This window comes from Canis lupus, chromosome 30 (assembly GCF_011100685.1).
Source record: "Canis lupus familiaris isolate Mischka breed German Shepherd chromosome 30, alternate assembly UU_Cfam_GSD_1.0, whole genome shotgun sequence".
Lineage (NCBI taxonomy): Eukaryota > Metazoa > Chordata > Mammalia > Carnivora > Canidae > Canis > Canis lupus.
Window position 1 is genome coordinate 11,168,843 of NC_049251.1, and position 24,766 is coordinate 11,193,608.

The 24,766-nt window shown below is 36.7% G+C and overlaps 2 protein-coding genes across 6 annotated transcripts in view; one reads left to right on the forward strand and one right to left on the reverse strand.

The window, feature by feature from the left end:
* FRMD5 (FERM domain containing 5) overlaps nucleotides 1-24,766 on the reverse strand; it is a 310,915-nt gene that overhangs the window by 269,435 nt on the left and 16,714 nt on the right. The window lies entirely within an intron of this gene.
* Nucleotides 2,347-2,786, forward strand: LOC100684844 (proteasome maturation protein-like). The gene has a single exon (XM_038580270.1). It carries the CDS (start codon nucleotides 2,376-2,378, stop codon nucleotides 2,784-2,786), a length of 411 nt encoding a protein of 136 aa, XP_038436198.1. The 5' UTR covers nucleotides 2,347-2,375.

Below are 24,766 nucleotides of genomic sequence, written 5' to 3' on the forward strand. Positions count from 1 at the left end.
ACGAATTCCTACTTGTCATTCAAGACAGTTCAACTGTTACTTCTGCCAGAAAGCTTTCCCCCACCACACTCATCCTGAGCTAAGTGTTCCCAACGTGTTCTGCCTATACCTCTGGATACTTAGTACAGTTTATTATGGTGATCGGATATTCACCTAACAAATCATAAGTCTTTTTAGATTGGGATCTTGGCTTCCACTCTAACACCTACAGGGCCACCACATTGCTCCTTTAAATGACTACTAAAAAGAATGCTGTGACTTAAAAAGTGCCACAAAGTCTCACCTAATACTATACTTATCAATGTTTTCTATTGAGAGTAATTGAGCAATGTACCTAACTATGAAAGTACAGTTTTCTAATAAAACACAATAATTTGACAATGCATAATCATTGTTGTGATGCATGGTAATTAAACAAACAATAAGTGATTGTATATATTACTACCATTGGTAATCACCAGGAGTGCAGTGGGATGGTATTCAGTGGCCAATTTCTCCCTCCATCAGAGATGGTACTAACCTCATCTGACTCTGCTTCTACCTAAATGTCTTAAGCTCCAAAACTGTCCCCTACTCCATACTTTCTTCTACAATGACTATTTCCTTAGGAAATGGCATTCAGCTGAGAGGTTTTTTTCTCTGCCTTTGTAGTGAGCTATTACCATCATGACTCTCATATTCCAGCATTCCTTCCTGGGATTTTAAGGTAGAGACAATTCCTTGAAAGGCTGTAAGAACCTCACACTCCCCCTCTTTCTTTCTGTATACCAAATGTCTTTTTTTAAATAGGTGCAGTAGGTTGAATGATGTGAATGCCCTGCTTCAAACTCTCTTAGATTACCAGGCATTCCATCATCTACAAATTGATTTGGGTTAACAAGTAAACACATACTTCTCCCATCACCAAAAAAAAAAAAAAAAAAAAAGCAAACTAAGCAACACAGGTTTATTGGTCACATGGGTGGTACAAAGTAAGCTGATACTTAATCATACCAAACAGATAGTTTTGAGGGAAAGTGAAGAAGGGAAGGACCAACTGGAACTGCTATGATGGGGTAGCAAGAAAGCTCTGGCAATGAGGGAACAAGGGATGCCAATAGGAAGAGGAAGGAAACTAGGTGAAGCCCAAAGATAAACTTCAACTTTCCATCTGCAACTGCCCAAGCATCCTTCTTTTTTCTTTCCTTCCTCTTTGAAAACCAACTTCTATCCCCGATGCCTGCCATGTGGAAATCATTTAACTTTTACTAGTCTTAAATGTGACATACTCCTTTTCACAATACTTTGAGCTATATATAGTCTTCTCGTCTTACAAATGGGGATAAGGCCACCTTCGCAGAGGCCAAAAGAAGTAGATTTCCCAGAAGCACAGCAGTAATACTTCATTGGTCTAAGAGTTCACTGAAAATACAAATTCAAAATCCTTTCTTCCTTATAATGATTGAGGCATTTCAGATTAAAAGTAAATGCTAGCAGGCAAATGTTCATTAACAGCTAAAACATATGGGTGTCGGGTGGCTCAGTCCATTAAGTTCCTGCCTTCAGCTCCGGTCATGATACCAGAGTCCTGGGATCAAGTTCCATATCAGGCTCCCTGCTCCAGGGGGAGCTTGCCACTCCCCCTGCTTGTGCTTGCTTGCACTCTCTCTAATAAATAAATAAAATCTCTAAAAAAAAAATACAGCCAAGTAGAAATAATCCACAATGCATCAAATGATGAGGGATAAACAAAATGTGGTATATCCATCCGATGGATTACTACTCAGCAATAAAAAGGAATGAAGCACACTAATGTGAATGTATCTAATATCACAAAACTGTGCACTTAAAAATTAAGATGGTAAATTTTATGTGTTTTACCACAATATTTTAAAAAGGGAATGAAGGAGTGACACGTGGTACATGAGTGAACTTCGGAAACACAATGCTACTGAAAGAGGTCATTCACAAAAGGCTACATACAATATGGTTCCATCTACGTGAAATGTCCCAAATAGACTAACTTATAGGCACAGAAATTAGATTAGTAGTTGTCATGGGCTAGTGGTAGGAGGAAGTGAATAGTGCCCGCTAACAGGTAGAGAATTTCTTTTGGGAGTAGTGAAAATGCTCTAAAAATAGAGAGTGGTAATAGTTGAAGAACTTTGTGAACATATAAAAACGAGTTCACTGTACTCCTTAAAAGGGTGAACTGTACATTAGTAAAGAAGCTCAATAAAAGACAAGTTAGTAAATTATCTCAATTTAGTAAGAAGTCAGTAAATTATCTCAATAAAACTGTTATTTTTAAAAGACAAATGCTGGTGGAAACGAAGTGAGCAGCGGGGCTGGCTGATGATAATAGGGCCGAGCAGCTGTTCACAGAGCAAGTGAAGATGAATGTCGGAGGACTTGGATCTCAGCTGAAGGACAGTATTCCAGTTACTGAACTTTCAGCAAGTGGACCTTTGGAACAGCATGATCTTCTTCGAAAAGGTCTCCCTTGTGTGAAAAATGAACTTTTGCCCAGTCATCCTCTTGAATTATCAGAAAAAAATTTCCAGCTCAACCAAGATAAAGTGAATTTTTCTACACTAAGAAACATCCAGGGTCTGTTTGCTCCACTAAAATTACAAATGGAATTCAAGGGTGGGGTTCAGCAGGTTCAGCATCTTCCATCTCTTCCAAGCTCAAACCTTTCATTGGGTATTTTAAGGGGTAATGATGAGACTATTGGATTCGAAGATATTCTTAATGACACATCACAAAGTGAACTAAATGGGAGAACCACACTGGATGGAATATAAACTCGGTTTACTGTAATCTGTCATTTTCACGAAAATAGAGGGGCTGCATGTTGTTTATAGTCATCTTTTTACTATAATTTGATGTATACAACATTAAAAGTACTGACAAATGAGAATTTTTGCCTAAATAGTATTTGTGATCATTTAAATGATTTAGTCTTTGGTTTATGACTATGTGACAATTGAAGCACTAAATGGAGACGATTTTAAAACTCCCAATTTATATGAAAACAATAGCCTTCTATATGTCTTTCAAAAATTGTTGTTTATGAGTATTTTAAAATTGTATGGGTTTCAATTCAGCCTGTTTTCTGGGTATCCCATAAATTTAATTTTGATTACCATTATCAGCATTTGAGTCTACAACCTTCATAGTAGCATCTCACAATAAACATCTGTAATTGATTTCAGTGGTAACACTTCAAATTAAGTACAGCGTAGGGTATTTATATTTTACCTTGTTTCAGTATAGCCTGTTGATACAAGAAAAATACTGGATTTATTTTTTTTTTAAGATTTATTTATTCATGAGAAACACAGAGAGAGAGAGAGAGAGGCAGGCAGAGACACAGGCAGAGGGAGAAGCAGGCTCCATGCAAGGAGCCTGACGTGGGACTCGATCCCGGGTCTCCAGGATCACACCCTGGGCTGCAGGTGGCGCTAAATCGCTGCGCCACCGGGACTGCCCAATACTGGATTTATTGATGCTATTTTAGAATTGTAGCTATTTGATTCTTTCAGTTTGCAAAGTATAAGTTCAAAGGTTTTGATTTTGGTCTTGTCCTTAAAGTGAAAAATCAACCAGCATATGTTGATTACACTGTTGTAATGCATAGATTTATATATCACATGATTAAATTGAAAAAAATTAGAATATTCATGTACACACACTACGTATCCCTGAACAAATTCCATAATTATTTAAAAATAAACCTTCACTATAGTTGTTAAAAAAAATAAAGACAAATGCTGGTAAACATAGTACTGCCATTGTACCTGGGACATTTCAGAAACATTTAGAAAATCAGGATTAAGGTAAGGTTTCAGAAACTACATAACTGACCTATCCATATATGAAAAAAAAAAAAAAGCATAAGGTACAAAGCACAAACAAAAAACATAATGAAACTAACAACAAATACATCACTAAGAAATAAGATTGACAAGAATTTTTTTAAACGACTGTACAGAACCATACTTCTTGTTGATTTTAAGGGGCAGTAATGTGTAATGGTTAAGAATTTAGACTCTGAAAATCAACTGACCTAGAATCTAATCCTCGGCATCACTGGCTCTGTGATTCTGAGAAAGCGACTTAACCTTAATAAGATTTCATTTCTTTATCCAACACATAGGCAGTATTTTAACTTCTTTTTTTATATTTGTCTCTTTTTCATTGTCTTTACATTTCATTGTATTACACTGAATAAATACATTGTATTTACATTTCATTGCCTAACACTGAATTTCTCCTCTCTGCTACCTTTCTTTTATTACAGTTTGCCAATTTTAGATTTTGTCATTTTCTCTAAAGCCATAGTTTTTTCCCTGCCTCCAGGCTGAAAATCTCATGTTCTTGTCTCAAGACTCCTATGTTCCCCAAGGCTCCCCATCTTCAGAGCTTAAATTATACTGGAGTCTCTCAGGATGTTAGGGAAAGCACATAGCATTTCTTGATTGTACTCAGTGTGTCTACTTCTTGGTAGACCGTCAACTCCTCAGGGCAGACAATAGTTTGCCTTCCTTGCTGTACCCTCTGTACATGACTAGTGCCTGGAACAGAGTAGGTGGACACTCAATAAATACTTTCTGAATAAGTAGATAAGTGTTGATTTTGACAATGATGTACTTCTTTGGCTTTAACAGATTCAATACATTGTTTCTTTTAATCACTTCATAGCAAATTTCCCTACCTCTTATGTCCATTTGGTAACTGCTCTAGAGTCCTATTACTTATTTATCAATCTCATTTGGGACTATCCAAAATGGAGCTGCTAAGAACCTGACTTCGGTGCATATGGATATTCTATCATTTGATAATCAGATCGAAGCAGAATGCCCAAGTGTCCATTCTTTACCGATCTGAAAGAGAAGTGAATGTCTAGTGAGTCACTTCTGCTAGGTCTCAGGCAAAGGTAAAAGGCTGCTAGCGGTCTCCCTCTCCTTTCTTTGCTGTGCTAAGATTTTTAACAAGTCCACTTTCCTTGTTGCACAGCCAGTCAGAGGTCCTGAATGTTGCCTAGTCAAGTGCTGCTCCTTCATTCCATATGAGCCAAATTAAATGTTGATAGACATCATCATCCATTTTTAACCCTATATTATTTCTGCCTTTCTGCTAGCAAGAGGAAGTCTTCCAAATCTGTGCTCCATTTTATGCTGCTCCTTAACCTCTGCACCACCTCTTGGCAAAGCAAGACAAATGGAACAAAGACAAACTAAAGACAAGAGGTTTCTCTCTTTCCTGCTTGTCACTATCCTCACTTCCTTCCATGTAATGGTGTTTCTTTGGTTTCCCTGAACATCCTTACTTACATATCATCATCTCAGAAGATTCTGAGAAGTCAAGCCCAGGATTTTCTCATTTGACTTTCTGATATTATAGTCTACTTTACATTTCTCAGGGAAAAACCTAGCATCAGATTCCCCCACTTTATCATGGTACATTCTTTTAGTGTACTGTTTTTGTATCTTAAGTACATTTTTGTCTTAAAAAATACTTTTCCTAACTTTGAGGAATTAACATCTACTGACTTGCCATGCACAAAGTACATATTACTGGTCATTCTCTGCAGATTCAGAACCATTCTTCAAACTAAAATCAGCCTAAATAATGGAGGCACCTATGCTTGAGTATGGGAAATCTTTCTGCCTTCCTCTCAATTTTGCTGTGAACTTAAAACTGCTCTAAGGAAAAGATAATTACAACGTCTTTTAAAAATCAGCCTAAAGATCAAAGATCATCTATGAAGCTGGACTGTGACACACTCATAAATAGCATCATACAATAATAAAAATTAACAGAATGCTGGCCTATTCACAAACAGAATAAGGGCTATATAAAGTAAGTTTTAAAACTCTTCTGGGATGCCTGAGTGGCTCAGTGGTTGAGCGCCTGCCCTCGGCTCGGGGCGTGATCCTGGAGTCTGGGATCAAGTCCCACATCAGGCTCCCTGCATGGAGCCTGCTTCTCCCTCTGCTTATGTCTCTGCCTCTCTCTCTCTCTCTCTCTCTCTCTCTGGGTCTCTCCTGAATAAATAAATAAAATATTTTTATAGGGATCCCTGGGTGGCACAGTGGTTTGGCGCCTGCCTTTGGCCCAGGGCGTGATCCTGGTGACCCAGGATCGAATCCCACGTCGGGCTCCCGGTGCATGGAGCCTGCTTCTCCCTCTGCCTATGTCTCTGCCTCTCTCTCTCTCTCTGTGACTATCATAAATAAATAAATAAATTTAAAAAAATATTTTTATAAATAAATAAATCTCTTATTTTGATGTGTGTGTGTGTGTATATATATACATGATATATATATATATATCATGGACTTTTCTGCCCAGTGTATGTACTGCCTTATCTAGGAGTCTTGGTGGGAGATACTGGCAGAAACTGAAAATATCAGACATTCTTCCAGTCTCCCTTGCAGCTAGCATAGGACTTGAGCTTGGCATATTAGACATTCCTATCCTAGACCTTGACTCTAAAGCTGTTAGAGTAAAGAAGCGGGGACTAAGAATACATTCTAGTGCCAGATGCAAGCAGTTAAGACAGTTGCAGCACTAATATCAAGTGCAGAGGGGCAGAACTGGCAGCAATGTGACACTGATGCCTCATTCCCAGGACCCTTGGTGACAGTGGGACAAGCTATGGCATCCAGAGTTCATAGGAAGAGGCAGCAGTACACTTTCCCAATAGGCTCTACAGTGTTATGCTGGATTCTGGGTGCTCCCTAGCCTCTGTTGGTATTGTCCATTTTCCAACCTTGCTCTGCATTCTTCCTATAAATTTTCTAAGTCAATCATGTCTTTTCTATAAATTTCTGTTTAAGTCAGCTAAAGTCAGTTTCTGTTGCTTGCAGCTAAAAACTCTGATACAGAGCAGCCCGGGTGGCTCAGTGATTTAGCGCTGACTTCGGCCCAGGGCGTGATCCTGGAGATGGAGGATCAAGTCCCATGTCAGGCTCTGTGCATGGAGCCTGCTTCTCTCTCTGCCTCTCTCTGTCTCTCATGAATAAATAAATAAAATATTTTAAATAAATAAATAAATAAATAAATAAATAAATAAATAAATAAATAAATAAATAAAAACTCTGATACAATAAGCTAGTAGTTAGCAGGTAGCAAGTATTAATTGAATTCCAGTAAATTAATATTTGATGAAAACCCACTCAGTAGAACATAACTTTTGGTCAGATTTAATGCAGTACAATTTACAAAATGTAAACTCACCCTTTTTAAGTGAAATGTTTTGATAAATGCTACAGTCATATAACCACTACCATAATCAAGATACAGAATGCTTTCAGGGAGCCAGAGTAGCTCAGTTGGTCAAGCATCTGCCTTCAGCTCAGGTCATGATCCCAGGGTCCTGGGATAGAGCCCTGCATCAGGCTCCTTGCTCAGTGGGGAGTCGTCTTCTTCCTTTCCCTTTACCACTCGTGTTTGTGCGCACGCTCGCTCTCTCTCTCTCTCTCTCTCTCTCTCTCTCAAATAAAGAAATACGCGCACCTGGGTGGCTCAGCAGTTGAGTGTCTGCCTTTGACTCGGGGTGTGATCCCAGAGTCCCGGAAACGAGTCCCACATCGGGCTCCCTGCATGGAGCCTGCTTCTCCCTCTACCTGTATCTCTGCTTCCCTCTGTATGCATCTCTCATGAATTAAAAAAAGAAAAGAAAAACAAATAAATAACAATCTTTAAAAAAAAAAAAAGATAAGGAATGTTTCTATCACCTAAAAAAGTTGTCTTGTTTCTTTTTGTAGTTAATTCCTTCTCCACATATATAGTTCCTGGTAACCACTGATGTGATTTCTGTCCATATATTTTTGTCTTTCCTGAACGTCATATAAAAGAATTATACTGCTCTTCTCCCGAGTGGCCTGAGGTGACCTCCAGAGACGGTTCACTACTTGCTGGACCCAGAAAACCCTACAAAATCATGCAAATCGAGAGGTTCAAATCTTTAAGATTTGAGGTTCACTTTAAGAACACGTGTGAAACTGCCCAGGCCATCAAGGGTATGCATATCCGAAAAGCCACCAAGTATCTGAAAGAGGTCACTTTGCAGAAGCAGTGTGTGCCATTCTGTTGCTACAATGGTAGAGTTGGTAGGTGTGCACAGGCCAAACAGTGGGGCTGGACACAGGGTCAGTGGCCCAAGAAGAGTGCTGAATTTTTACTGCACATGTTTAAAAATGCAGAGTAATGCTGAACTTAAGGGTTTAGATGTAGATTCTCTGGTCATTGAGCACATCCAGGTGAACAAAGCCCCCAAGATGCGATATAGAACCTACAGGGCTCATGGCTGGATTAACCCATACATGAGCTCTCCCTGCCACATTGAGATGATTCTTACTTAAAAAGAGCAGATTGTTCCTAAACCAGAAGAGGAGGTTGCACAGAAGAAAAAGATATCCCAGAAGAAACTGAAGAAACAAACTTATGGCCCGGGAGTAAATTCTGTATAGAATAAATGCAAATAACAATTAAATTAAATAAAAAATTAAAAAGAATTATACTGCATGTAACCCTTTTGTATCTGGCTTCTTTCACTTAGCATAATACATTTTAGATTAACCCATGTTGTTGCATATGTCAATGGTTTGCTCCTTTTTATTGCTGAGTACTGTTCCATTTTATTGATGTATGATAATTTATCTTTTCATCAATTGATGGATATTTGGGTTGTCTCTTACAATACAGTTTTGAAACACAGAATTTATCAAAATAGTTACATTCTAAAAAATAAAAAATAAATAAAAAAATAAAAATAAATAGTTACATTCTACATTCTGGGAGCTAAAATGGTAGAAATCTTAGGGCAATAGAGGAAATAGTGTATTTTCCCTATCATAAAACATTGTATTCTATTTTAAAAACTGATATATACTGAGATACATATATTTTCCTTTCAGTATCCCCTTTTGGTACACTGGTAAAAATAAAGACAATATTATTGATCCCTCCCAACAACACAAGAAAATCATGAGAAAAACTCTTCAGGGAAAAAAATTCAAGAAATATATACATACATTTTTGTTTCTCCTTTGCATAGCAATATCATGTAGTATAATGCAATAAGAAGCAGAATGTTACTTCAGTGCCACCTCTTCTGTTATACCAACTAAGTTCCTAACTCAATAGCAATTCCAAAGCTGTTTCCAGTTTTCAACTTGTGGTAATTCATTCTTCGGGAGAAAATCATTCTCTAAACCTATTTTCATGACTCTCAAGCTTTATAAACAATATGGCCAAAGGATGTTACAGTCAGTTCGTTTGGCCTCTGAGTATTAAAAGAGGCATACTTAACATACATATTTCAAAATGTTGAAGAAATATTGGTGCAGAAAAAAAACCCCAACAATTCTATGTAAAACAGAATCCTAGCCCCAATTCCACTGATGGTGTTTGGGCCTAAAAGCTGACCTCTGTATCTTCATGGTATCTCCTCTGGTCACACTGGGGGGAAAAAAGGCATCCTTGCCACTACTTAGATTCTAGTATTTATTGTAAGGCTTCTGAGATTTTTCAAAATTATAGATTTGCTTAACTCTATTATTTTGTGGTCGCTTTACAAGCATATTTTCCAAGTACATGGATTCCAGTCAAAGACAGTGATAATTAACTGTAATCAAAAGTTAAAAATATTAAAATTCCCAGGCAATCAGTGTACATATTTATACCTATACTGAGGAAAGTCCATTCAGTTCACTTATAAATAGCTAGTATCACTGAAATAATACTATTCAGGATAAATTATGGAGATTATCCAATATGTATAAGACAGAAGAAACTTAGATACTACAGCATACAATAAACCTCAAAAATGAAACCATAAACTTGGTCACATCAACATTTATTCTTTGCGGCAAAAAATTTTTCCTATTATGTTATAGTTCTACTGTAAAACAAAATATGTATATGGGAAGGAGTCATTGTGATTTATGAAAGCTACCCAGACCTTTAACAAACAAAATAACCTAAAGAATTGAAATTCACCTCCCTATCCTACAAGCTAGCATTTTTTATGTAGTCCCAAACCTAATATTCAAACCCCTTGTTTGCTTTGCTTCTTTAAGGACATGGGGAATTCAAAGGAGCAAAGAAAAGTAGGGACTCAGTAGTAGCCAACAGTAGCAATATTAGAGACAGAAATCTTCAGTTTTATAAGAACAAAATTTCAACCTTCCAACAACCTGAAGGACCCAAAATCCAGAATGATGCTGGGAATGAATAAAGACATCTCCAAGAATTAGCATATCTGAGAACAGGATGAGATCCTGTTTTGTACATACAGCTGAACTTTCCTGTCTTTAAATCTTAATATTTTACCACATTGCTATCTGTCCATCAAAATGAAATGGGACATTTACTTCTTCCTAAAGTTAAAAGCCAGTTTAAGCAAGGTAGGTAAGCTGAAGATGAAAGGTAAATTGAGGCAGTTACTAATACAAAAACATATTCTGAATGCATCCAAAAGTTAAAGGGCCCTGACAAAGGCAGAAATGATTTTATTAAAGATGACAAATTTACAAGTTTAAGTTTGGATTCAATGATTAATTTTGTTAAAAAACAGTCATCTTAATAAAAGAGAAGAATAACTTGATATAAGGCATCATTTAAAAATATTTCAAGAAGTAAATTCTAAGGGTATTCTCAAACTAGGGCTCTCAGGACATTTAGAAATTAAAAACATCCGTTAAAATGACTATCTGCAAAGGGAATAATGGTGATAATCTATGAGGTATTTTCAATATTTCAAAGAGCCCAATGGAAATTCTACACTGAGTCTTAAGGTTACCTTGTATTCAATTATTTTCATAATATGATCAGAATTTCTCATTGAAATTTATATATGTCCTTCATTAATTAAAATGGGAAAGCTAATTAGTACTAAATATAGTATATTGGTTAAAAATCTTTTAGGAGTGTGCCTGGGAGGCTCAGTCTGTTAAGCATCTGCCTTCCATTCAGGTCATGATCTCAGATTCCTGGGATAGAACCCAAGTTCTATAGGGTTCCTTGCTCAATGGGGAGTCTGCTTCTCCTTCTCCTCCTTTTGTCCCTCTCCCTACTGATGTGTGCACTCTCTCTCTCAAATAAAATCTTTTTAAAAATCTTTTAAAAGCAATCCATGGGAGGAAAAATAATAAAGGAGTTCTATTTAACTGTCAGGTACAGCCTCTAAGTCTAATAACTGTCATAAAACTGGAGGAGAGAAAAACCCATATTTTTAACATTTTTAAATCCCTTCTAAACATCTAAGCAGAGGACCTGATAATCAAGAAATTCGTAAAGGTTTAAATCATATCTAATGCAGTTTAAGAGCAGCTCACGGAGTTAATAATATTTCCCTGAGTCTTCCTGGAAGACAGAAGGATTTGAGAAGTAAAATTAAAATTGTGCATAACCATAATACCCAAAGAAAATCACCATGAAGATTTTGATGTATTACCTTCCGTAACAGACTGAATAAGTGCTCCCCCAAAGACATGGGGTCTAATTCCTGGGACCTCTAAATGTCACCTTCTATAGATAAGGCTCTTTACATATGTGATTAAGATAAATTAAGTTCAGGGGCACCTGGGTGGCTCAGTCAGTTAAGCGTCTGCCTTCAGCTCTGGTCGTGATCCCAGAGTCCTGGGATAGAGCCCTGCATCAGACTCCCCGCTCAGCAGGGAGTCTGATTCTCCCTCTCTCTCTGCCCCTGCTCCTGCTCTCTCACCCAAATAAATAAAATCTTAAAAAAAAAAAAAAAGATAAATTATATTCAGGAGATTATTTTGAATTATTCAGTAGGTCCTAAATGTAATCAGAGGTATCCTTACAAAAGAGAGGCGGAGGTGGGGCATCTGGGTGGCACAATTTGAGAGACGGACTCCTAATTTATGCTCAGGTCATGATCTCAGCATCGTGACATTGCTAGAGTGGGGCTCCACGGTCAGTGTGAAGTCTGCTTAAGACTCTCCTTCTCACTGACCCTCCTCCACCATGCTCACATACACATAATCTCAAAATAAATCTTAAAAAAAGAGAGGCAAAGGAAGGTTACACACAGAAGAGGAGAAGGCAATGTGATAAGATTACACTGATGCAGCCATAAGCCAAAGAGTGCCCACAGCCATGAGAAGCTGGAAGAGGCAGGGAATAGATTCTACCCTAGAGCCTCTGGCGGGAGCACAAACATTCCATACATATCATTTATGTAATCAATCTTCTATTTTATATATGTTCATTTTTTTCATTATTATAAATAATGTTCTAAGAAACATCTTGAGGGCAGCCCAGATGGCTCAGTTGTCTAGCGCTGCCTTCACCCCAGGGTGTGATCCTGGAGACCCAGGATCGAATCCCACATCGGGCTCCTTGCATGGAGCCTGCTTCTCCCTCTGCCTGTATCTCTGTCACACTCTCTCTCTCTCTCATAAATAAATGAATAAAATCTTTTAAAAAATAAAATAAAAATAAAAAACATCTTGATATAAAAATTATTTTCTTGTATTTTTCATCATTACCTTAAGAGAAGGTTCTGGGAGTGAACTTGCCGATCTTCTCAGAAAGACAATACCAGGGACACCTGGGTGGCTTAGTGGTTGAGCATCTGCCTTTGGCTCAGGTCATAATCTCGGGGTCCTGGGATCAAGTTCCGCATCAGGCTCCCTGCAGGAAGCCTGCTTCTCCCTCTGCCTATGTCTCTGCCTCTCTCTCTAGGTCAATCATGAATAAATAAAACTGAGGATTTTTTTTGGTTTTCGCTAGCCTAAAATCATAAAACCCGGCATCTCATTTTAACTTACATTTTCTTGCTTACCAAGGAAGGTGAAGTAAACATTAGCAAATTGTCACTTCTAATTGTATTGTCCATTTGGGGGCACTATTCTCATTGAGCAATTGGATTCTTTTTTAATGTTTATATAAGGAGTTTTTATTATTATTCCTAAGGATATTAATCTTTTGCCATATTAGCTGCAATTTTTTCTTCTAAATTTTCGCTTGCCTTCCAGCTTTTGTTTTTGATGTATTGACACGAAATTTTTAATTTTCATGTGATAGATACATCTTTTGATCTTTTCCTTTTTGATTTCTTCCATCATCTTTATGCTTAAAAAGTTCTCCGTATGCAAAGATTAAATAAATACTTCTACTTTCTTCTAGTGACTATTCTTACTGCTTAGTTAGAAATTAAGGTTTATCCAAAGTGAGAAATCGTCTAAGTTGGTTTTTTATTTAAATTCGGTCAATATTTCTGGAAGTCAATAAGTCATTCCAACTAAACCAAATGGTGATACATTTAATATCTCCCAGCATCTTTCAATGCAAATAATTCATTAGCAATTTTTTTCTAAGAAACCTGTCTTTATCAATTGGACTTTTCAATATGGTAATAATAATACACAAAAGGGCCAATAGGTTCCACCACCAAGCAACCGGTATTGGCCTAGAGCCCCAGGTTAAGAAAAACGTTCAGTAGAGAGAAGAAGAGTACCTACATCACCGATCATAGTCCAGGATGGGGAGCACAGCAGCAATGGTGTCTCTTCCCTAGCACTTGGATCCTGGTGGCCTTGACTTTATTCTGTACTTGGCCTAATGCCTATCACATAAAAGATACTCAATAAATATTTTTGGGATGACTGAATGATGTCCATTTCAAGGCCCCTCTCTCTGAAGCATTCTAAGCACTTTAATGAGGCATTTCATTAATAGAATTTAACTTCAAATTTGTTGTAGAGCCACCAAGGGAAAGTCTGTTCAACAAAGCAGAACACTGATTCTATGTATCCCCTAAGACACACTGAGGATAATAAATCAATTAACAGTAAAATCTTCTAATCAAGGAAAGCATCTAGAAACTTTATTACCAGCCAATAAATAGATAAGCAACCCTTCACTGAAAAAAGAGGATAATTTATTTAACTTTTAGGACAACTGTTAGAGTAGATCAAACTGTCTGCATTTAGAAGGCACACCTCTCATATCAAGATAACAAAAACAGAACAGAATAGGCCGTGACAAAGTTTATACAGCAGCTTCAACTAAGTTTCATGCTTTCCAAGTGATTTCTCAATTAAAAGAAAAGTAATTTTGTCATGTAGTCAATACCAACTTTTTCTTAATCTCTAAAATTTTAAAGTCAGACTAGACTATGTATGAGGATCCTTCTGAATTTAAAATTCTTTCACATATATAAGATCACCCATTTAAGTTCCCACAAGCATTAGTGGGAGAATCATGCATATAGACTTGCTTACCAACTTGCCAAATTAAAATTAATTTTATAATTCTTGTCTCTGATTCTTGTGTGTTAGAGCTGATTTTATTTTTGGTGGCAAACACAACTGAAACTATAATAGTAATGACAAGAATAGTTATTTGGTATACAAAAATTTTTACAGCTCCACTATCTGAAAGTAAACATAAATTGTATCTTCACTGCCCAATCAGAATCCGGGAATCAATTTAAATGTATTTTAGAGGTAAGATGTAAAATTGTAGACGCAATTTTTGCTTGGAGGCTGGGGCAATGCAAAGAGAATTGGAGTTCACTGCTTTTCCTCAGATACTTCATTTTTGATAGTTCAGATTTTACTTTAACTCCACCTCTCCCCATCCTTTCTCTTCTGATTGTCTCCTAGGTGCAGATCTTAATGCCCTAGTTCCTCTTCCGCCAAGCGGACTAAATAAGTGTTATTCTATCTGTATCCCTCACCTGCAGCCACGAGCTTCCTTCACTTCAAAGGGTTCTTCCCTCCCTGTTGTTCCCTGATCGATATCATTGCAGAATCACCTAGGCTACTCCTCCCCATTGCTTACTACTTCAAATTGCTCTATTTGATCTTTCCTGTGCTTGTGTGCAATCACCGGCCTCAGAGAGCTCACATGGAAAATGCATGAGTCCTGAATAAGACAACTTTAATTTTATTCAATAGAAACCAAAAGTATAAAACTTAAGCAGCTTTTAATGAAATGCTTATTTCTGGCTCCTGTATTACACTTGGATTTACTCTCTTCGTCTCCATTTACTCCTGGCTTCCTGGAAAGCTTAAATTATCTTTTATTCTCACCTTGCATGTAATCCTTCAGGATAGTCTACATCCACTGTTTTCCATAAGGAAAATATGAAACAGTCCCCTGGATTCTCCTCCATTCTTCCAGAATTTAACACGAAGATTATCTTTAACCAAACAATTCCTTTGGAATTGGAATCCCCCAAAAAATATTTTGAGAAGGGAAAAACCCTTTTTTTTTAAATCTCTGTGACCTAAAATCACCAGGTAGAAGGGAGAAGTTGAGAGAAGTTCCTAAGAAAACAGTCGACAGGAGAGAGAAAGGCTCCCAGAGAGCTGTTGAGAACAGAGTTATCCTGAAAATATTCAAACACATCTCTCTTCCTGGAAATGCAAGTAGAACGGGAATCTACACCAGGACCTGTGGGTTGGGTTTGACAGGTGCTTACTTGGTAGCAGCATACTTCTGGGATCCCTGGCTTGAATGGCACTCATCAAAATAGATGAGCACCAATATGACACAATGACAAATGGCGAATTTTTAAAGCAAATATGATGGCTATGTTTATACAATTTCTGAATATTTTAAATGTGGTACCTTAGGTATTTCCCTATTTAGATACAGAACTACTAAAACCCCTTTTCCTGTTATAGAAAAAATACTTTATTACTGAAACACATGCAGAGGTAGAATATAATATTTAGCCTTTGCATATTGCCTTGGTTATAACAGCTACATACTCACTTTATTCTTTTTTTTTTTTTAAGATTTTATTTATTTATTCATGAGACACACAGAGAGAGAGAGGCAGAGACATAGGCAGAGGGAGAAGCAGGCCCCTTGCAGGGAGCCCAACCCAGGACTCAATCCTGGGTCTCCAGGATCAGGCCCTGGGCCGAAGGCAGGTGCTAAACCGCTGAGCCACCCAGACTGCCCATACTCCCTTTATTCTTGGAGAGAAGATAGTATAGCATGTTAACTATTCCTCCTGATTTTTAAATATTACTTTTCAGGCTTTTCTTCTCAAATATAATTTCTCAAAACTTCCCATTTTTAAAAAACTGAGTATTCATATAAAAGTATTTTTTAAATATTTTCAGATATCTCTTTGAACTTGGAAAGAAATCTCCATTTTCCCAAGATTTTGCCCTTTCTATAGTTGGGAATCCATATACTTACACCATTAGTGTTTTTGGTTCCATTAGCGTTTCCGGGCCCAGGGCCTCTTCCAAACAAAGCAGGCTCTGTCTTCTCTGATGGGGCTTTTGCCCTTGGATAAACCTCTGGCTTTTGTCTGCTACTCCAGAAAGGGTTACCTTGCCTAGCTGCTTATACTACAACATCAATAACTTGAAAACTCTAGGTTGAATTATGTATTACTTTAACTTATATACACTGTATTCACTTAATAGGATTTGCTATAGATTTCCGTAAATTGCTCATTTAAAATACTATTTATAATCAATTTTTTAAAAAACCATCTACTCTGTGACTTAAGATATACCTATAATGTTTCTCTAACTGCTAATGCCTACGCATGATATGTTTAAACACACGCGGCCATTAAAATCTACAGTCCTCTGGCTTGGTGACAAGATATATGCCTACAAGCAAACATTTTTTTAAGAGCCCACAATGATGGCCTAGAGTACTAAGCAAAAGAACCTACTCGTCTGAAAGTATGTTAGTGCACACAAAAAAAAGGTGTAAAAAGTGCATTTTTGTGTAAAATATCTGAATACAAAATACACGGTTATCACAAAAATGGTACAAATTATAGAATATGATTTAAGATTAGGTTACTGAAAAATATGAAAGCCATCCTATAATGCCCACTATAATTAAGTCTAATAATTGATATTTTAGAGAAGTCATTCTATTTCCAGCCAAATCACTGATCAAGCTGTTCAAATCGCCCAGTTTTACTTGTTATGAAGATCTCTCATCTATTTAGTATTCAGTACTAAGTTTCAGTTATAATTGCAAGGCTATTTGTAGGAACCCAACATTTTTGCTTTGGTTTTGTTTTCAAAGATTGTATTTATTTATTTGAGACAGAAAGAGAGAGCACAAGCAGGGGTGGGAGGGGCAGAAGGAGAAGCAGACTCCCCAAGCTGCTGGGAGCCTGACGCCAGGCTCTATCCCAGGACCCTCAGATCATGACTTGAGCCAAAGGCAGATGTTTAACTGATTGAGCCACCCAGGTGCCCCTGTTTTTGTTTATAATACATCAATACTATGGAGTATAAAATAATGTATAGTGAGAATGCTAACCCTATAGTATTTTTAGAAATCTATTTTTCTAGGCCAAGATAGGATTTTCTCTTAAAAAATTATTAAAGTACATGCTGACCTTTGAATTCCCAATGAGTAACTCAACTGGCACAGGCACCTTTATCCACTGCATTCCAGGCTCTGTCTTCCCACCCATCTAATAAAAAATTGCTGTGAAGAAAATGACCCTACTAGAATGTATCCTTAAATAACCATATGCTAGCTTTTAACACAGTACCCCTATAAGTCATTTCTATTTAACTACACAAACAACATGATTCTACAATTAAAAGTATAACATAATTTGCAGTCATTCTAAATAAATTCTAAATAAATGACAGACACACTGGTATTTCCTTTGTTTTAAATCAGAATTAAATTCAGTGACTTTTTAAAAACTAGCTTCTAGAGGCACTTGGCTGGCTCTACCAGTAGAGCATCTGACTCTAGACCTTGGGGTGGTGAGTTCAAATCCCACATTGGGTGTAGAGCTTCCTTTTTTTTAAGATTTAATTTATTTATTCATGAGACACACAGATAGAGAGGCAGAGACATAGGCAGAGGGAGAAGCAGGCTCCTCGTGGGCAGCCCAGTGCGGGACTTGGTCCTGGACCCTGGGATCACGCTCTGAGCCAGAGGCAGATGCTCAGCCTCTAAGCCACCCAGTCATCCCTAGAGCTTACTTTAAAAAAAAAAAAAACTAGCCTCTAATTTTTTAAAATGAGATGTTATTTTTAAAACATAACTCCAGATGATACAGTCTAACAAAAAAGCATAAATCGATCTCCTAAGAATAAACAGTACTTTATGCTACATATGACTTCTCCAAAATACCCCTTCATCTCAGTCATATTTAAAATACATAAGCTTATTTTTTTCAATTAACCTGAATTAAAAGAGGTTGATAAGACAGATGGTGACCACTGGAAATGTCTTTGAAAACCTTCAGATAAAAAATGTTCTCTCTTAACCAGGATGAAAAAGAAATAACACTAAAATTGACAATCTCATCAGCTTTAGGTATCAGAAAGAGAAGATTCTTCCATTTTACCAACAGAGAAGAAATACTTGTTTCCCATATCTACAATTTCTAAAAACTGACAAAGATCCTTAACTCCATCTCGGGCACAGGAGCCAGATCAGCAAATGAAATCTCCTCTTGTCTGTCAGTACTGGGGGAGTTGAAGTATAATGACTGTACCATTTGTGTCCACGAAGCATATCTTGATAGGGTATCCTGAACTCCTACTGACCAACAAATGGGGTTGACCAAGGTAAAGGCATAATAGGTATCAAACCCATCAAAAGGAAGCAGAGGACAAGAAAAGGCAGGAGGCAAGAAACTCAACTACAAGAGAAATGCCACGTCAAATAAGAAAACCTACATGCAGCTTATAAGTTTAATGCTTCTGCCAGGCTTGTCAAGCTAAATAGCTGTACAAAATAAAAACCAACTCCTCTTTTCCTAAGAGGAAACTAACAGAGTACTCTCTTCTAATAGATGGAAGTGGGAAAAAAAAGTCATCTATTTGAAAGAAAAAGACGACTAAGGATGGAGCAAAACTTCCTCCTAAAACTAGAGACATGGAATAGAGGCCAAATGAATGCCAGTAAATTGTGGCCAAATAGAAGAAAAAACTTTTAAAAACCCTGTATATCATAATTCCAAAGGTTATTAATAATAATAAAGACTATAGCTGAATAACACTTTAAAAGATACAAAGTGAAGGGTGCCTGGCTGGCTCAGTCAGTAGAGTATGTGACTCTTGATCTCAGGGTTGTACATTTGAGCTTCACACTGGGTATAGAGATTACTTTAAAAAAAAATTAAAAATAAAGTTTACAAAGTACTTTATTTTCTCATTTCCTCTCTTCATATGATTCTGAGGTAGACTGAGCAGATATCACTATCTTTTTCCAAATGATTGTTTTTTAAAAAATGATAAAGTCATAGAAGTAAAGTGACTCATTCAAGGTCACATAGGTAGTGTGAAGCAGAGTCAAGATTGACGTAGTTCTCCTGAGTCCAAAGAGGACACTTCTTCCACTATACCATTATTAAATAAGACTATTCAAATCCACTGAAAGCATTCTAATAAGATTCTGCTCAATCTAACCATGTACTGCCTAGTCATTGGTCCTGCAGCCAATCTCAGAATTACCAATATAGTACCGCTTTCACACTCTAGTAATTTCTAGAAAAACTTCAATAAAGGAAGGATTTCAGAACCAAATACTTCTTACAGAATATAACTTATTCTAACCATTAAAATTGCGCCTAATGAATTCAATTTTACCCTTTCAACATTGATAAACCACTGCTGGTGTTTGTCAAAACTGATAACAAAATATAATGTCTGTTTCCCCATGGCAAATCCTTGCTTGTTTCCTTGCCTATTTCCATAATGTATTGTCATTTATAACCTCTGACAGTTGTGCCACATTTTTTTTTTTACACTTACAAACCCAAGCACAGTAATTTTAAAAGACTTTGTGCTAGAAACTGGTTTCTTTAAAAAAAAATAATAACCCCCACTTTCTTAGTGCAGATAACTCACAAAAGAGTATTTAGTTTCTAGTGCTATTTTTCAGTATAAAAGAAACTTTTTTAAAAATTTAGGAGTTTATCAAATCTTGTGATCTAATTGTTCCATGAGCCAATAAGTACTACCATTTTAACATTATGACAAGAGAATACTACATAGAAAAAAAAGCACTGGAGTATCAGCCTACTCCAGACTAACTATATGACCTTAAGTAAGTTAATTTACCTCTCTGGGTCTCAGGTTTGTCCACTAAAAAGAAGAGTGAGTTCAGTAGCTTTCAAACATTTGCTTAACAGAGGTATCTTTTTTCTAGTAATACATTACATGGATTCAATGGTACTAAGGTATCATTTCCATCCCCCTGCCCCCAGCCTAGATATGTAGACACCTGCAGGAACCAGTGCAGCTGGAATATTCCCCACCTAGTTTGCTAAAAGTATGCCCCACTCCCTGCATCTTGGCTTCGGCAGGAGTTTTCCCTGGTGGCTGCAGGTAGCCTCCCACAGTGGACCAGCTTGGATTTTCCTGACACCAAGCAAACTACCTCTGCATTCTCCTGCAAATCCACCCCATTCAACATGCCCTTGTCAGGAGAACATCCAAAGCGGTGCCACATGCCTAGCAGTGTGCAAGCAGCCCTGACAGGGGCCAGCACCACTCCCGCATGATTCCTGCCCTGGACAGAGGGGAAGATAACCACACACACCAATCCAACTATCCACACCAATCCAATCCAGTGATCTGAGGGCAGACATCTGGCCTGACTACAGGCCCCACTCACCAGTGAAAGCTTTTTAGGAGACAACACAGGGAGAGTACCCTGCAGTTTGGTATGACCACAGCTCTGGCAAACACCTGCTCTAACTTAATTCAAGTAATCAGTAAAGGGATTCACAAAATAAAAGGTGAAGTATGACACCATATACTTAAAACAAGGAGGGGAGAAGAGTAAACATGTAATGCTTTTAGGAGGAGTTCAAACTTAAGTGACCATTAACTTAATACAGACTGCTATATGCATGTTCTATATAAACCTAATGGTGACCATAAATCAAAAACTGATGATAGTCAAAAAATAAAAAGAATCCAAATATATCACTAAAGAAACCCAGAAAATCATGAGAACACAGAGCAAGAGAAGATTCATATATGGTATTTAAGAAATAAAAAGATAAAGAAAAAAGAGACAAAAACAATACATATATATACATATGGCATGTATATATATATATACATATGACATGTATATATATATATACACGTGTGTATATATATATACACATATGACCACTACCCTATGTCATACACAAAAAATACCTCAAAGTGGACCAGAGACCTAAATTTAAGAGCTAACACTACAAAACTTTTAGAAGAAAATACAGAAGTAAATCTTCTTAACCTTAGTTAGTGATTTCCTAGATAAGACACCAAAAGTACAGGCAATAAAAAAAGAAGATTGCGAAGTCGGACTGCATTATTTTAAAATCTATTGTGCTTCAAAAGACAGCATCAAAAAGATGAAAAGACAACCTACAGATCAGGAGAAAATATATGTAAACCATCTATCTCATAAAGGACTTATATCCAGAATATATAATGAGCTCTTACAACTCAATAACAAAAAGACAACCCATTTTAAAAATAGGCAAATAATTTGAATAGATATTTCTCAGAAAAAGACATCCAAGTAGCTAATAAGCACATGAAAAGATGTTCAACATCTTTAGTCATTAGGAAAATGCAAATCAAAACCAAAATGAGCCAACAACATCTTTCTAGATAGGTCTCCTGAGGCAAGGGAAATAAAAGCAAAAATAAACTCTTGAGACTACAGCAAAATAAAAGGCTTCTGCACAGCAAAGGAAACAACCGACAAAATTAAAAGACAACCTACTGAATGGGAGAAGAAATTTCAAATGACATATCCAATAAGGGGTTAGTATCCAAAATATATAAAGAACTTCCACAATTCAACACTCAAAAAATAATCTAATTTAAAAATAGACAAAAGGCATGAATAGACATTTCTCCAAAGAAAACACGTAACAGCACATAAAAAAATGCTTAACATCATTTATCATCAGTGAAATATAAATCAAAATCACAAAGATATATCACTTCACATGTGTCAGAATGGTTAAAATCAACTATACAAGAAAGTGTTGATGAAGATGTGGAGAAAAAGGAACCCTCAGGCACTTTTGGTGGGAACACAAACTGGTGTAGCTGCTGTGGAAGACAGTCTGGAGGTTCCTCAAAAAATTAAAAATAGAACTAACCTACAATCCAGTAATTGCACTACTGAATATTTACCCAAAAAAAAACAAAAACACTAATATGAAGGGATACATGCACCCCATATTTATTGCAGCATTATTTACAATATCCAAATTATGGAAGCAGCCCAAGTGTCCAACAATTGATGAACAAAGATGTGGTACCTGTATACAATGGAATATTATTCAACCATAAAGAAATTCTGCCACTTGGAGCAACATGGACGGACCCAGAGAGCATAATGCTAAGCAAAGTAAGCCAGTCAAAGAAAGACATACCATATGATTGCACTCTTATGTTGAATTTAAAAAACTAAACAAGTGAACAGAGGCAAAACACACACACACACACACACACACAAAATAGACTCTTAACTACAGAGAACAAATGGGTACCAGAAGGGAGGTAGGTGGAGGAATGAGTAAAACAGGCAAAAGGGATTAAGAGTACACTAATCATGATGAGCACTGAGTAATATACAGAATTGTTGAATCACTATATTATACACCTGAAATTACTATAAAACTGTATGTTAACCACTCAAGTTAAAATAAAATTAAAATAGGAAAAAAACCCACAATGATATACTACTTCACACCCACAAAATGGCTATAATCAAAAAGACAATAGTGAGGATTGGCAAAGATGTGAAAATTGGAGCCCTCATGCAGCCACTTCAGAAAACTGGCAATTCCTCGAACATTAAACATCAGGTTACCATATGACCCAGCAATTCCACTCCTAGGTATCTATCCAAGAGAAATAAAAACATATTTCCATACAAAAACTCATATATATGTGTTATATACCTGAAATATAATACTGTATGGCAACTATACTTCAATTAAAAAGAAAAGTGTATAGGACTGTCACAGCACATCCAAAAGAAATGAAAATATACATCCACACAAAAATTTGTACATAAATGATAAGAGCTTTATCTATAATAGACAAAAAGTGGAACAACATATATGTCCACTGATGAATAAACAAAATGTGATGAATCCATACTACAGTAAATTATTTAGCAATAAAAAAGAATGAAGTACTAATATAAGTTACTACTTGGATGATCCCCAAAAATATTATGCTAAGTGAAAGAAATCAGTTACAAAAGGCCATGTATTATATGATACCACTTATTTGAAATGTTAATAATAGGCAAATCTATAGAGATGGAAAGTAGATTAGTGTTTGCCTAGGGCAGAGAATTGGGGAGGAGGGGAGACAGGAAATAGGAGTGATTGCTAACGGGTACAAAGTCTCTTTTTGGGGTGATATAAATGTTCTAAAATTAGATTATGTTGATGATGGCCCAACTCCATAAATATGCTAAAAACTGTTGAATTGTACACTCTAAACAGATGAACTTTATGATATGTAATTTGTAGCTCAAAAAAGCATTATGCTAAATGAAAGAAGCCAGATTCAAAAGATTACATATTCTATGATTCTATTTATAGGACATTGTGGAAAAAGCAAAACTATTAGGACAGAAATCAGGTTAGCTGATAGACACTCAGAGATTGAGAGGAGACTGACTATAGAGAGGTACCAGGGAACTTTATGGAATGTTGGAAATATTATATATATGATGATTATACAAATTGTATGTATTTGTCAAAATTCAAAGAGCTATACAGCTATAAAAGAGTGAATTTTAGGAGCACTTGGGGGGCTCAGTCACTGGAGCACACAAGTCTTGACCTCGGGGTCAGAAGTTCAAGCCCTATATTGGGTGTAGAGTTTACCTTAAAAAGAGTGAATTTTACTCCATAAAAGTTATACCCCAATAAACTTGACTTTTAAAAAGCCAAGTTTAGGGATGCCTGGGTGGCTCAGAGGTTGAGCATTTGCCTTTGACTCAGGGTGTGATCCTGGGATCAAGTCCCACATTGGGCTTCCTGCATGGAGCCTGCTTCTCCCTCTGCCTGTGTCTCTGTCTCTCACAAAAAAATAAATAAAATCTTAAAAAAAAAAAAAAAGCCAAGTTTATATTGTAGGAGATGCAGAAAACGGTATTTGGAAACTTGAGAGAAAAATAATAGTGGAAATGTCTACAATGTATTAGAATTCACTCTAGAGTTCTATAACATATGTGGTGTATGCTTCCTATGGATGGCATCAATATTACATAACACTGCCTATGACAGAATGGTAATGCAGTGGTAACATATATGAGAACTATGCAGAATTTGAGATCAAAATTTAAAAAAAGAAGGGAGGTCTCCCTCCAAAAGACAATGTAATAAAAGTCAACATAAATTAATGAAAGTTATCTGGCCAAATCCACTAACATTTACTCAAGACAAGAGATAATTATCTCAAACTGACACTGAATAACTATCCAAACTATAAAATTAACTCTGGCATTTAAAGTAGTTTGAAGGGTGCCTAGGTGGCTCAGTCAGTTAAGTATCTGCCTTCAGCTCAGGTCATGATCTCAGAGTCCTAGGATCAAGCCTATGGCAGGCTCCCTGCTCAGTGTAGAGCCTGCTTCTGCTTCTCCTGCTCCCTCTGTCCCTCCCCCCACCATGTTTTCTCTCATTCAGTTCAAATAACTAAATAAAATCTTTGAAAAAAAAAAAAAAGTCTGAAAAACACTCAAGTGCAGTTAAAGTAAGCAGAATGTATCCTCTAGACTGGGTCATATTTTAAAAGAAATA